Source organism: Diaphorina citri, unplaced genomic scaffold (genome assembly GCF_000475195.1).
Source record: "Diaphorina citri unplaced genomic scaffold, Diaci psyllid genome assembly version 1.1 scaffold2038, whole genome shotgun sequence".
In the NCBI taxonomy this organism is placed as follows: Eukaryota; Metazoa; Arthropoda; class Insecta; order Hemiptera; family Psyllidae; genus Diaphorina; species Diaphorina citri.
Window position 1 is genome coordinate 6,529 of NW_007379463.1, and position 16,014 is coordinate 22,542.

General features: G+C 39.4%; 1 protein-coding gene across 1 annotated transcript in view; it reads right to left on the reverse strand.

The window, feature by feature from the left end:
- LOC113471056 (zwei Ig domain protein zig-8-like) overlaps nucleotides 1-16,014 on the reverse strand; it is a gene marked incomplete at its 3' end in the record, with an annotated part of 38,473 nt that overhangs the window by 6,278 nt on the left and 16,181 nt on the right. Inside the window, exon 2 of the mRNA XM_026829926.1 lies at nucleotides 1,688-1,821. Coding sequence (XP_026685727.1) covers nucleotides 1,688-1,821 — 134 coding nt within the window. The remainder of the gene's footprint in view (nucleotides 1-1,687; nucleotides 1,822-16,014) is intronic.

Genomic DNA, 16,014 nt, shown 5'->3' on the forward strand with positions numbered 1-16,014 from the left:
GGGAGAGAGAGAGAGAGAGAGAGAGAGAGAGAGAGAGAGAGGAAGTATTCAAAAGTAGTCTTCAATCAAGTATTCAAAAAAGTCCATTAACATCTTTTTTCGAGAGGTTTGAACTGTAACTGCTAAGGTCTTAACGCCCCGAAAGCGAAGAGAAAACATGATAGGAGAAAGCCAGCCGTTCCTGGAACGAACCTTATCCGTTAATGATAAAATACGCCCCGGGCGGGAATCGAACTAGCGCTAACAAGGCAGACGAGCTACCATCCAAGCTAACTAGGCCGTCATCTTGCCAGTCAGTCAGGTAGCGCGTCTGCCTTGTAAGAGCTAGGCTGCAGGTTCGATTCCCTCCCGAGGCGTATTTTATCCTGAACGGATAATGTTTGTTCTTGAACGGCTGGTCTTCTCCTATCCTGTCTTAGCAGTTAAAGTTCCCTCTATCAAACCTCTGAGAAAAAAACCTCTTAAAAAAATCTAACCAAGAATAAAACAGACCAATATTTTTGTCACCTGTTGCACTGAAACACTTACTCTTGATATCGACGCAGCCTATCTGTTGCAGTGAAACACTTACTCTTGATATCGACGCAGCCTATCTGTTGCAGTGAAACACTTACTCTTGAAATCGACGCAGCCTATCTGTTGCACTGAAACACTTACTCTTTATATCGACGCAGCCTATCTGTTGCAGTGAAACACTTACTCTTGATATCGACGCAGCCTATCTGTTGCACTGAAACACTTACTTTGATATCGACGCAGCCTATTTGTTGCAGTGAAACGCTTACTCTTTATATCGACGCAGCCTATCTGTTGCAGTGAAACACTTACTTTTGATATCGACGCAGCCTATCTGTTTCATCATGACCACCGTGTTGACTTGGCACATATAACACCCTGCGTCGGATTTAGCAGCCTGATGAATGTGTAACTGGAAGTGTCGGTTCTGGTAGGTGGATATCTTGATGCGGTGATTGTTGGTGACGATACGATCTCCCAGACTGAGAACTGTTTGGTCGTCCAGGCGAATCCAGCCGACCTGAGGGAGAAACAGGAGTGCTTTCATTAGTAGTTCCTATTTCCTAATACAGTCGAACCTGGATAAGTGGGAAACCTGTCTAAGTGGGAGACCTGGATAAGTGGGAACCCTTGATAAGTGGGAGACCTGGATAAGTGGGAACCCTTGATAAGTGGGAGACCTGGATAAAACACTGGTGACTACTCATTTGTGACAGCTCCTTGTAATAAAGCTCCTTTTTTGCGTTTAACCTAACCCTATAACAACACTGGTGACTACTCATTTGTGACAGCTCCTTGTACTAAAGCTCCTTTTTTGCGTTTAACATAACCCTATAATAACACTGGTGACTACTCATTTATGACAGCTCCTTGTAATAAAGCTCCTTTTTGCGTTTAACCTAACCCTATAATAACACTGGTGACTACTCATTTGTGACAACTCCTTGTAATAAAGCTCCTTTTTGTGTTCAACCTAACCCTATAATAACACTGGTGACTACTCATTTGTGACAGCTCCTTGTAATAAAGCTCCTTTTTGCGTTTAACCTAACCCTATAATAACACTGGTGACTACTCATTTGTGACAGCTCCTTGTACCAACTAAGCTAACTAGGCTGGCTTTCGAGTGAGTTCTACACAGTTACCAGCCGCTGCCTAATCTATGCCTTACCTTATGGTTTCCAAGTTGTACCACGGCACAGCTGAGTACTATTTCCTTGCCTATAGGAATGGATATGTTCATTAGGTCCTTGAGGAATCTTGGTACTCCATCTCCCTCCCCCTCTATCTCCATGTCCAGGTAGTCTGAAATCAGAAGGAATGATAGGACAAAATGAGAGATTGAACGAAAGGAAAGAACGAAAGAAGCAACCTCGAAGTTTCGTTATCTCGACGACATAAAATACATTACTTTCCTTCCTATTTGACAGGGATTTCCAACTTCCATGTGTATGCGGGCCACATGCTACATTGGCAGGTACTTCGCGGGCCACATACACAGGTTAGGAGGCCCGTATCCAGGAATTTTTCGAGGGGAGAGTGGGTGCTCCACATTTTCGGAGTCCACCCCATAGTAATAGACCAAAAATGAAGCCGGATGGGACCCACCCAAAAAGCTTCGCGGGCCACAAAAATGGTCTATGGCAGACTATATGTGGCCCGTGGGCCGCTAGTTGGAAATCCCTGCTATAGGATAAGGAAAGTAAAAGGAATTACTTGGGGGCACGGTTAGTCCAGTGGTAATGGTAACGCGCTTGCTTGCCATGCAGAAGGTCCCGGGTTCGAATCCCATCATCGAGAAAAAAATTGTACTCGTTTTTCGATTGCAAATATTTCAACGGGTTACTTTCTGGTGTTCTCGTGTTGACCCAGCACCTAAATGGGGAGATCCTTGAGGAATCTCGGTACGCCATCTCCCTCCCCCTCTATCTCCATGTCCAGGTAGTCTGAAATCAGAAGGAATGATAGGACAAAATCAGGGATTGAACGAAAGAAGCAACCTCGAAGTTTTGTTATCTCGACGACATAAAATACATTACTTTTCTTCCTATTTGACAGGGATTTCCAACTTCCATGTGTATGCGGTCCACATGCTACATTGGCAGGTACTTCGCGGGCCACATACACAGGTTAGAAGGCCCGTATCCAGGATTTCCAGGATTTTATCGAGGGGAGGGTGGATGATCCACATTTTCGGAGTCCACCTCATAGTAATAGACCGAAAATGAAGCCCGATGGGAATGGGACCCACCCAAAAAGCTTCGCGGGCCACAAAAATGGTCTGATGGCGGGCTACATGTGGCCCGTGGGCCGCTAGTTGGAAATCCCTGCTATAGCAAACTAAAAGGAATTTTAATTGTCCTAAATCTGGAGAGTGGAGAGTACTGCAGGTCTACAGTGTAGAGTAGGTTGCAGACTCTACAAGTCTATACCTATTACCTACTCAGTTCAGCTATAAGTCCCGAAATCCATCAGCTTAATATTGTTTTCCTTCCAGAATGTCGAATTCGAAGATTTTAATCTCCCAATACACTAAACATAATACACATTATGTATAAACATAACTAAATATACATATAATTTAGAAACCATGTTATCTCAAACAAAATATTTTCTATTATTTGGGACAGGTAAGTATTCCATTCTTTACAGTGGTGTGTGTGAGATTTTCGGAAGGGGGAGCTATACCTACCTAAACCCAAATAGCTTCTTCGCTTCACCCAACTATACCAATTCTGTATACTACAACTATAGTCTATACTATACCAATTCTGTCCCCTTTTTGTTACATTTACTTTTGTTACATTTCTTAGAACTACATTATTTAGATTTAGAATACTCCTCATTCCTCAAACAGGTATCTTCAAGCCTTTACGCGTATACTCGTAGATCTTTTCTTCTTCTTCTTCTTCTTCTTCTGTCCCCTTTTTGTTACATTTCAGCAGGCCTTAAGGTGCGTTTTCACCAACGCGACCTCTGTCGCGCGACGTGACCTGTTTTCACTTGCAACATTTGTCGCGCGACGTGACCTTAAAATTTTATTAAAAGTAGCACTCCCACTCATTAATAAGGAACAAACTGAAATGAAGAGTCGCGCGACACGTTTCCACTGGCATTGCTACGCGACATTCCTTTGATCCGGACCGACTTTCCTGTTAGAGTAGGTAGGTAGGTACTATTAACTATAGATATAGATAGATACCTATAGCAATTATTATTAAATATTATTTTTATAACGAAATTTTCGATTTAAATAATAATTAATAATCATTTCATAAAACCCCCGTTGTGGAAGCGGAAAAATTTGCATTATTTTTTCTCTCTCTTATTATTCATATTCACTCTCTTTTTGATTGAAGGCTTTTGGGTAAAAAGGGCATAACCATACTTGGGCCCTTTATTGGGGGAAAACAAGCTTTTGAAATGCTGCAAATGTTGTTAAGAATCAGTTACAAAAAAATCTGTTGATATTTTCCTTATAAATCAAAATAGCGAAATACCAAGGAGCTCAAGTAGCTTATACCTCCATGCAAAATACCTACATTAAATTTTAAAGCAATGGACAGTCGTATTTTCCTTTCGGAATTTCCCCTCTTATGAAGCTCGTTTCCCCTCTTTTGGTGAAATAGCACCTGTACTAAACCATAGGAAATCCAACATGGCGCGTCAACGGAATCGGAAAAAGGAAAATACGTATATTCTTTTCAATTTATATAGGTAGAAACTTTTAAAAAACTGTTTCACTCAAATTTCGTTTTTCGTCTTCGGGTCCCTCTTTGTAATAAAACCCCTCAATTTATTTTCAATTAAAAAATCGAGATTGCAATAGGTACCTGGGTTAATAGGTAATATATTTATTTCCTCATACCCGTCTGTTTTCATCAATCATCAAGTTTTTTTTTATCCTTTCGGAATTTCCCCTGTTTTGAATCTCATTTCCCCTCTTATGGTGTGATATCGCCTGTACTAAACCGTAGGGAATCCAAGATGGCGCACCATCGGAATCGGAAAAAGATACGTATATTCTTTTCAATTTAAATAGGTAGAAACTTTTAAAAACTGTTTCACTCAAAATTCGTTTTTCGTCTTCGGGTCCCTCTTTGTAAAGCACCTGTACTTAACCATAGGAAATCCAAGATGGCGCGTCATCGGAATCGGAAAAAGGAAAATACGTATATTTTTTTCAATTTAAATAGGTAGAAACTTTTAAAAACTGTTTCACTCAAAATTCGTTTTTCGTCTTCGGGTCCCTCTTTGTAATAAAACCCCTCAATTTATTTTCAATTAAAAAATCGAGATTGCTATAGGTACCTGGGTTAATAGGTAATATATTTATTTCCTCATACCCGTCTGTTTTCATCAATCATCAAGTTTTTTTTATGCCTGATCGAACGAAGTGAATATTAAGGTTCAACTCAATTTTCTCATTTCATATTTGCCAGGTTACCTATTTCACCATAACTTTGGAACCGTTTGTCTAATTTGGCATTTTAAAGGCTTCAATAGTAGGGTTCTCACTTAGGGAGCTCTTCCACCCAACACTTAAAACAGAAATTCTGATCAAATTTGGCAAAAATGTTCAACACATTAAAGGATTTCGCCATCCTTGTTAGCTTGGAGGGTTTTGCGTCTGCCTTGTAAGCGCCAAGTTGTGAGTTCGATTCCTGCCTTTATCCCAAATAAATAAAGTTCATTCTCGGAACGGATTTGGTATTTTAAAGGCTTCAATAGTAAGGTTCTCACTTAGGGAGCTCTTCCACCCAACACTTAAAACAGAAATTCTGATCAAATTTGGCAAAAGTGTTCAACACATTTAGGGATTTCGCCATCCTTGTTAGCTAGGAGGGTTTTGCGTCTGCCTTGTAAGCGCCAAGTTGTGAGTTCGATTCCTGCCTTTATCCCAAATAAATAAAGTTCATTCTCGGAACGAAGGACTTTTTCCAGTCTAGTTAGCTTGGAGGGTTTTGCGTCTACCTTGTAAGCGCCAAGTTGTGAGTTCGATTCCTGCCTTTATCCCAAATAAATAAAGTTCATTCTCGGAACGGCTGGTTTTCTCCTATCCTGTCTTCCTTCTAATATTCACTTTTGGGACGATAAGACCTTGGCAGTTACAGTTCCCTCTATTAAACCTCTTGGAAAAAAATCGTATTTTGGGCTCTTTTTCGAGTGAGTTCTACACAGTTACCAGCCGCTGTTTAATCTATGCCTTACCTTATGGTTTCCAAGTTGTACAACGGCACAGCTGAGTACTATTTCCTTGCCTATAGGAATGGATATGTTCATTAGGTCCTTGAGGAATCTCGGTACGCCATCTCCCTCCCCCTGTATCTCCATGTCCAGGTAGTCTGAAATCAGAAGGAATTTTTTCTTCTTCTTTATTGTTATTTCTTTTAATTTATTATGTTATGGCTGTCCATGAATTGTAAATAAATATACTTGAGTATTTTGTTGGAAAAAAAGGACAAAATCAGGGATTGAACGAAAGGAAAGAACGAAAGAAGCAACCTCGAAGTTTTGTTATCTCGACGACATAAAATACATTACTTTCCTTCCTATTTGACAGGGATTTCCAACTTCCATGTGTATGCGGTCCACATGCTACACTGGCAGGTACTTCGCGGGCCACATACAGAGGTTAGAAGGCCCGTATCCAGGATTTCCAGGATTTTCTCGAGGGGAGGGTGTGGATGCTTCACATTTTCGGAGTCCAGCCCATAATAAAAGAGGAAAAATGAAGCCCGATGAGACCCACCCAAAAAGCTTCGCGGGCCACAAAAATGGTCTATGGCAGGCTATACACGATGCTACATGTGGTCTGCGGGCCGCTAGTTGGAAATCCCTGCTATAGGATAAGCAAAGTAGAAGGAATTTTAATTGTCCTAAATCTGGAGAGTGGAGAGTACTGCAGGTCTACAGTGTAGAGTAGGTTGCAGACTCTACAAGTCTATACCTACTCAGTTCAGCTATAAGTCCCGAAATCCATCAGCTTAATGTTGTTTTCCTTCCAGAATGTCGAATTCGAAGATTTTAATCTCCCAATACGCTAAACATAATACACATTATGTATAACATAACTAAATATACATATAATTTAGAAACCATGTTATCTCAAACAAAATATTTTCTATTATTTGGGACAGGTAAGTATTCCATTCTTTACAGTGGTGTGTGTGAGATTTTCGGAAGGGGGAGCTATACCTACCTAAACCCAAATAGCTTCTTCGCTTCACCCAACTATACCAATTCTGTATACTACAACTATAGTCTATACTATACCAATTCTGTCCCCTTTTTGTTACATTTACTTTTGTTACATTTCTTAGAACTACATTATTTAGATTTAGAATACTCCTCATTCCTCAAACAGGTATCTTCAAGCCTTTACGCGTATATCGCACGACTTTTTCTCGTGTCGCGGGACACGTTTCCACTATGCGACTTTTGTCGCGTTGGTGAAAACGCACCTTTAGAACTACATTTAGAATACTCCTCATTCCTCAAACAGGTATCTTCAAGCCTTTACGCGTATACTCGTAGATCTTTTCTTCTTCTTCTTCTTCTTCTTCTTAGGTTGTACTTGCATAGTAACGCCAATCTCCTGGTGGTCTTTAGAATCCAGGTGGAATAATCATTGTTTTCCTTCCAGAATGTCGAATTCGGAGATTTTAATCTCCCAATACACTAAACATAATACACATTATGTATAACATAACTAAATATACATACCTATAATTTAGAAACCATGTTATCTCAAACAAAATATTTTCTATTATTTGGGACAGGTAAGTATTCCATTCTTTACAGTGGTGTGTGTGAGATTTTCGGAAGGGGGAGCTATACCTACCTACCTAAACCCAAATAGCTTCTTCACTTCACCCAACTATACCAATACTATACCAATTCTGTATACTACAACTATACTATAGTTTACTATACCAATTCTGTCCCCTTTTTGTTACATTTCAGCAGGCCTTAAAATTACATTTTGGAATACTCCTCATTCCTCAAACAGGTATCTTTTCAAGCCTTTACGCGTATACTCGTAGATCTTTTCTTCGTCTTCTTCTTCTTCTTCTTCTTCTTCTTCTTCTTCTTCTTCTTCTTCTTCTTCTTCTTCTTCTTCTTCTTCTTCTTCTTGAGGTGCCGTCTCCGTTCCGGAGGTTGGCAAACATCATGGTTATTCTACACGTTATCCATAACGTATAGAAGTATTAGATTTGGTTGTACTTGCACAGTAACGCCAATCTCCTGGTGGTCTTTAGAATCCAGGTGGAATAATCACTTACTATTTTTAGTAAGTGGTAAGTAAGTAGTGGGGGTATTCAACTCATTGACTAATTTTACTATTTCGGCGAAGTGGTAAGTAGTGGGGGTGAGAAATATCTGATAGAGAGAAAGGTTACCGGTGCTTCCCCTGGCTAGCAAGGGGGGATACGTGACTGATTTTATACTTTACGTTTTAGCATTTTGGACACGATACAATGGGAGAAAAAACGGATGAAATTCCCTCTGGATTGACATTTTTAGTAAGTGGTAAGTAGTGGGGGTATTCAACTCACTGACTAATTTTACTATTTCGATGAAGTGGTAAGTAGTGGGGGTGAGAAATATCTGATAGAGAGGAAGGTTACCGGTGCTTCCCCTGGCTAGCAAGGAGAGATACGTGACTGATTTTATACTTTACGTTTTAGCATTTTGGACACGATACAATGGGAGAAAAAACGGATGAAATTCCCTCTGGATTGAAGATACAGAAAATCGAGAGGAAGGGAGGAGGGAGAGGGAGAGAGAAGGGGGACGAAGAGGAGGTATAGAGGGAGAGAAAAAAGGAGAGGAGGGAGGAAGGAAAAGAGAAAGGGAGAGAGGGAGAAAGAGGGAGGGAGAGAGAGAAAGGGGACGAAGAGGAGGGAAAGAGAGAGAGAAAAAAAAGGAGAGGAGGGAGGAAGGAAAAGAGAAAGGGAAAGAAGAGAGAGAGGGAGGGAGAGGGAAGGGGAGAGAGGAAGAGAAGTACAAAATAAAATAAATACTCTGAGAAGATTTATTTTAAATTGGTATACATACAGGAGAAAGAAGAGGAGGAGGAGGAGGAAGAGGAGGAGGAAGAGGGAAGGGCGGGGGAGAAGGTTAGGGTAGAGAAGTGTTAGGGGAGGGAGAGAGGGAGGAGGAAGAGGAGGAGAAAGAAGAGGAGGAGGAGGAGGAGGAAGAGGAGAAGCTAATGTGATATGGAAAAAGAGAGAGAAACAGGGGGGAGAGAGAAGGGAGAGAGATAAAGAGAGAAAGAGGGAGGGAGAGAGAGAAAGGGGACGAAGAGGAGGGAAAGAGAGAGAAAAAAAGGAGAGGAGGGAGGAAGGAAAAGAGAAAGGGAAAGAAGAGAGAGGGAGGGAGAGAGAAGGGGAGAGAGGAAGAGAAGTACAAAATAAAATAAATACTCTGAGAAGATTTATTTTAGATTGGTATACATACAGGAGAAAGAAGAGGAGGAGGAGGAGGAAGAGGAGGAGGAGGAAGAGGAGGAGGAGGAGGAGGAGGAGAAAGAAGAGGAGGAGGATGAGGAGGGAGGAGAAGCTAATGTGATATGGAGAAAGAGAGAGAAACAGGAGGGAAAGAGAAGGAGAGATAAATAACATAATAATAAATAATAAAAGGAATTTTAATTGTGTTAAGCAATAGACTTGTCACAAATGTCTCTGTGCACCCCAAATTCCAAACACAGAGTCGAAAAAACTCCGATTCCGCCGGGAATCGAACCCGGGACCTCAGGAGTGCAAGCCTAGTGTGATACCCACTCGGCCCTCGATATATTTTATGACTTGACTGGAATGCGAACCACCAACCTCCAAGTCCAAAGTCAACCACGCTTGAGGGTGATTTGGGGGCAGATAATACCTATCTATGAGGGGGAGAGGTAGAGGTTCTCTCCCTTTCCCCTCAATCACAATACGGGTTTAACTCTCATTTATTTATGGAGGGACAGAAATATACCTAAAGGTTAAAATAAATAAATAGGTACAAAAAAAAAAAAAAAAAAAAAAAAAAGGAACCAAAAAACAAAAAAAAAAAAAAAAAAAGCGTGGGATATAAAGACCTTGGGGAAATAAGAAACATAATATTAACTACACTCGCTGCCAACTTATCATACCTTCTATCTCCTCCTTTCACCTCCGCTTAATCTTACAGATAACGCTGCATATCGCCTTCTGCCTTCCTTATTTGGGGCGCAGGACCTGCCTCGGTGTTGTAGTGGCTTGCCAGCCGTTCGCGTTCCTGTATCTGTATACAGGAGCGCAGAGGCTATCATCATAGTCCCGCCGAGGTATGGAATTTATCCTCAATATAAATTTGATAATTTCACCACAATAATAGTAGTAGCCTATGCTGGAGTAAAGGGACTGTTTCAGTCCTATGGGAGCAGGTAGCTAAAGAAGCACGTAGTTATTATTATTCTCCTTCTCCTACTATCCCACTCCTTCATCTTCTCTTCCTCCTTCTCCTTTCTCCTTTCCTCTTCCTCCTTTCTCTTGTCAAATTTCCAAATCGGCACAAACCGTTTAATACATTAATTGATTCATTTTAAAGATTTTAAAAGAAGAGGACACAAACGAAAATCCACGAAATTCGTTCTATAGTTAAATCTTCTCTAGAATTTACTTCCTTGCTTCACTTCGATCAATGCATTTATTCCTTTTTTTTCCAGGTATACCTACTTATACTCATTTTGCACCATATACCGTAGAGGGAGGTCTAATCCTAATCCTATGCAAGATATAGGATGGTGCATATATTGAAGTAGGTATGCAAATTACAAAAAAAAAAAAAAAAAAAAAAAAACAAAAAAAAAAAAATGAGCACAGGAGGAAAATAATATGCACATTGTAGGTAAAAAGTTTTTTTTTTTTTCCTTCAGTAAAAAGAGAAACATAAAATTAAATAAAAATACTTTTTTATTTAATTAAAATATTTAATAGAAAGCAGCTTGATGATTGCCAGTCTTTCAGTCTTTTTTATGAACCTATTAGGTACTTTTTACTTTTTTACATTTTTACCTAACACATTTTCTCATTTTTGCGCCATTCATTCCGTTTTTATTATTTTATTATTATTATTTTATCATTATTATCATTATTATTATTATTAATTATTATTATTGCATTCATTCCGTTTTTATCATTATTATTATTATTATTATTATTATTATTATTATTATTATTATTATTATTATTATTATTTTCTTTCATTTTTTACAAATACCTCTAAGGCTAAAGTAGGTGGATAGTGGAATTTATTCTAACTTTCCTTTTTTTTACTTTCCATTATTTTTTCCAAGGAATTCAAAGTTTTTCTTCGATCTCTCTCTTCTTTTTCAAAACAAAAAAGTGAAAAATAACTACAAAAACGGCAAAGCAGAGAAAGAGAGAGAGAGAGAGATAGAGAGAAAGAGAGAGAGGTTTTGTGTTTAATCGGCTTACTAGAAAATAAATATACAGGGTATTTGCCCCATACTCCCCCAATCTCGAACCCGTAACTCCTTAACTGTAAGTCGGACAATCTTGAAAGTTGCACCAATCGATTCCCCGTCAAAATTTACATGAGAGAGAATACTTACATCCGAAATGTATACACACTGGGGATTTTTATGGGGTAAAATACTTATTTTACGGGTTAATTTCCTATGTGGCACTTTAGGGTTGAACACCCTGTATCTAGCTGTTCTTACTCTGGCTGTCTTGCCTTTTTTAGAAAAAAAAAAAAATAAAAAAAACGAGACATTTTCCCGTCTCGTCTGTCACAAAGTCACAAGTCGTATCTTTTGGACAAATTTTAGGATACACTCACATGCAAATATTTCGGGAAAATCTTTTAATTCAATCGGATCAGAAATTAGGTTCCTATGTAGGTATGTAGTATAGGTAAATGTTTCCATTGTAAATAGAGCCAAATAGAAAACTCAAGACGGTATCTATTTTGAAGACAACAGCATAAGTTTTTTTTTGGCTGTTTCGAAATACGATTGTCTGTCGTCAGAGTAAACTAGTAAAGGAATGGGGAAGTGTTCCGAATTTTCCGTACTCAAGTGTATAGAAAGTTAAAATATCTCCTAGTTTTTTTTTCCTCCTTCTTCTCCTTTTCTTTCTAAAACTCCTCTTATTCCTCCTCCTTCCTAATTCTCTTTCACTTTTTGCTTTTTGTTCGTCTTTCTCCTTCACTTTTTCTAGTTTCTCCTTTTCCTTCACTTTTTCTAGTTTCTCCTTTTCCTTTATTTTTTCTAGTTTCTCCTTTTCCTTTTTTTTCTAGTTTCTCCTTTTCCTTTTTTGTTTCTAGTTTCTCCTTTTCCATTATTTTTTCTAGTTTCTCCTTTTCCTTTATTTTTTCTAGTTTCTCCTTTTCCTTTATTTTTTTCTAGTTTCTCCTTTTCCTTTTTTGTTTCTAGTTTCTCCTTTTCCATTATTTTTTCTAATTCTCTTTCTCTTGTTTTTACTTTCTGTTATTATTTTTCTTTTCCTGTCTCATTTTCCTTCTTTCGTTTCTTGCTCTCCTTCTCCTTTTCTTCTTCTTTACGTTCTTCTAGTCTTCTTCTCATTTCTTCTTTCAAAAGTCTTCTCTGTATTATAGAAATCTCTCTTCCTCTCTCTTTGCTTTCCTTCTCTCTCTCCCTCTCTCTCTCCTTCCCCGTCCTCTCTCTCTATCACCTTATCTCTCTCATTCATTTTCCTTTCTGTATACACAGACATTGTTTAGTTTCCTCTCTCTCTCTCTCTCTCTCTCTCTCTCTCTCTCTCTCTCTCTCTCTCTACATTATTTACACCCTATTTATTTTTTCCAAACAAATTTTTATTATGATTTCTCCCTCCCTCTTTCCGGGACCCGTCTAAGTGGGAAACCTGGATAAGGGGGGAAAAAATCGCGGCCCTTTCATTTTTCACTAAAAACCTTTTAAAATGGGAAATTCGAGCCTCTATAATTGGGAATGACTTTTTACTAGCGACTCAGTCCGGAGCCTCTGTGGGAGAGTTGTTTCTGCGGACCTCTGTAACTGGGAATTTTTTGGAAAATCCGTCAAGCGCGATATGGTTTTTTTCGAAAGAAGAAATTCAAAATTCACCTCTATAGGTGGGAATAGGAAAATGGGCAATCTCTACGTGGGACATTTTGTAACTGGGAAACCTGGATAAGTGGGGAAAAAATTGCCGGTCCCTCGGATTCCCACTTATACAGGTTTGACTGTACTATTACTATTATTATCTACGAGTGAGTATTTTGTGTTTTATTATTTGCAGGCTTTTATTTAAATGAATGTGATACCGGGGGGGGGGGTGTTTAGTTACATGGCTACGGCCGCCAGTTTTTTTTATTAGGGGCAGAACCGGGGGGGGGGGGGTTGTTTAGTTACATGGCTACCGCTGCCAGTTTTTATTATTAGGAGCAGAACTCTCTTGCTGGAAAAGTGGTCCGTAAACTGGGGGTCATTAGGTGTCCTCCGAGGGGTAAGAAAGTTTTTCTTTTACCCCTCTTTTCTAGAGGGAATTACGGTGGTCTTATCGCCCCCGAAAGAGGAGGACAGGATAGGAGAAAGCCGTCCTGAGAACAAACCCTATTTTATTACATTATAATTATTTAAGCCTGATTCACACAATAGTGTTTCGGTCCGATCAAAAAGATTCGTCGCGAGAATGTTCCAAATTTTGACTGTGAGCTGACCGTTACCGTACCTTGACTAGAACGTCTAGTGTGTACACTCGCATTTACTTGCCTTCAACAATCATTTGATCGGACCGTTACCGGACCGTGACCGGACCATGACTGGCACTATAGTGTGAATCAGGCTTATGTATTTTGCGGGGGAAGTAAAGGTTTTTACCTTTACTTCCGACTGAAAAAGGCAATATCTGGTGGTAGGTGATACATACCCTCATTATGTGTTGGACTGTTAAGCCTTGTCTATGTACTTAGAATGCTTGTGCAAGTCTGTTGCTTCCCCAAATGGATGGTAAATGCCTCAACACATTTATTTTTTTTATTTTTACTGTACATAAATACACAAAATAGGTAGGTACATGGTACAAAGTCAGTTACAAAAAATAATAACAATAATAAAGCAATAATAATAATAAATAGATAACAAATAGTGAAAAAAATCTGGTGTGAACATCACACGACTTTTCTTATCCTATTGAATGGTGCTTATTTGGGTGTTCTGTTGTAACATTTACAATATCTCTAACCGTTTAGTCGATATAGCTTAAAACCGCCAAAAAGCGGTCGAAACCCGTCCAAAAGTCGGTCAAAATAACCGCCAACCGCAGCACCTATCTCAACCAAACGTTTTGTGTTGCATCCTTGTCACAATTGTGAACTACATACCAAATTTCAAGTCTCTAGCTTATACCGTTCCCAAGATATTGTTAAATTACACCGAAAACCGCCAAAAAGCGTGGGGGGGAGGGGCAAGAACAGTGGTTTTTGAAGGGGGGGGGGACTTTATGGTTTATGCTCCAAATTAAAAATACCTACCTATGTACAAACTTATTATTGCCCTAAATACGGCCCTGATAAGTACCCACATAGGTAGGTAGTAAAAATGTTTACCATATTATTGCATGAGTATGTACCTACCTACTCGTGGGTATAATGTATGATATTTGTACATTATTTATTTCAGAGAGACATAGGTAGGTACATGGGAGGAGAGAGAGAGAGGGAGGGAGAGAGAGAGAGAAAAAAATGGGAGAGGGACAGAAAAAGCGGAGAAGAAAATATTGGAGAAAGAGAAAAAGGAAAGAGAGAAGGAGGAGGAGAGAGAGAGAGGGGGGAAAGAAAGAATGGGAGAAGGAAGAGGGAGACAGACGGAGAGAGAGAGAGGGAGAGAGAGAGAGAGAGGGGGGAAAGAAAAGAATAGAGAGGGAGAGAAAATAGGGGAGAAAAAGAGAAGAGGGGGAGAGACAGAAGCTACAAATAATGCAATGTCTGTTAGAATTTATCAACGTATCAACCTACACGGAATTTAGGAGCCTGAGATCGTGAGAACTTTTACATAAAGTTTATTTACAATGTCCCTAACTCGAGTAATTCACATGTTGTCCTTAACCTTCCTACTATAAACTGAGAATGGGCGGGTGTGTTGATAAACAAGAGAGATACTGGGGTCAGAAATAAATGTCAGGAGAGAGAGAGAGAGAGAGGAAGAGGGAGGGAGAGAGAGAGTTAGAGAGAGAGTTATTTAGAGAGAGGATTATTTTGAGCGAAAAAAGTGAAATTTATAATAAATAGGTATGGTTTATCCGATTGTGATGAAACTGCTCAACACACAAAGGAAGTTTCTCATCAAATTTTGGACCCCAAAGGGCCTTTTGGAGGCCCGATAGTGGCCCTCCATTGGTACAGACGTTACAGTTCCCTCTATCAAATGTCTCTAAAAAAAATCTTTCTCTCTCTTCCTCTCTCTCTCTCTCTCTCTCTCTCTCTCTCTCTGTATAATATTTTGGTTGCAATGTTTGTCGCAATTCAACTTTAATCCTCTCCTAATTCTTTTTTTTTATTATTTCATCTTCTTCTTCTTCTTCGTTATTCTTCTTCCTTCTTCTTCTTCGTCTTCTTCTTCCTCTTCCTCCCTCTCTTAATTTATTTTGACTCTTCCTTTTCCTCTTCTTTCTTCTTCTTCATCATCTCTTCAATTGAGGGGACACTCCTTCTTCTTCTTCTTCTTCTTCTTCTTCTCTGCTTCTCCCTTTCATCGCTTGTTCTCTTTTTTTTACATTTGTCTCTCTCCCCTTTCTCTCTCTCTCTCTCTCTCCCTTTTCTCTCTCTCTTTCCCTCTCTCTTTCCCTCTCTCTCTCTCTCTCTCTCTCTCTCTCGTTTGTCGAGGAGGTTGGATCTAATTTTCGTTGTGTTCTTGACACTCCGGCAATAAATTCTTCCTCACCAATTTCCTTACACTAACCAATTTCCGTACACTATAGAACAATATTACCTACCTAATTTCAAGTGTTTTTAAAATTAAAAGTTAAGAAAAGCCAGCCTAGTTAGCTTAGTTGGTAGTGCGTCTGCCTTGTAAGCGCTAAGCCGCGGGTTCGATTCTCGCCCGAGGCGGATTTTATCCTCATGGGATAATCTTCGTTCTCGGAACGGCTGGCTTTCTCCTATCCTGTCTTCCCTCTTCGATTTCGGGACGATAAGACCATAGCAGTTACAGTTCCCTCTGTCAAACCTCTTAAAAAAAGTTAAGAAAAAAAAAAAAATCCTCTTTTTTTCTTCTTTTTGAGAAGTGGTTTTTTTTTATACTTTCCCACATTGAGTAAAAGGCTTGAAATCAAATTGGCATAAGATGGGAAGTGAAAGAGAAGGAGGGAGGGGGAGAGATTTCGTGGTGATATAGGGAAAAACTTATTGAAAAGGACTTGGAAAAAATCCCAGCTTCTTATTTCTCTCTCTCTTTCTCTCCATCTCTCTCTCTCTTTCTCTCTCTCTCTCTCTCTCTCTCTCTCTCTCTCTCTCTCTCCTTCT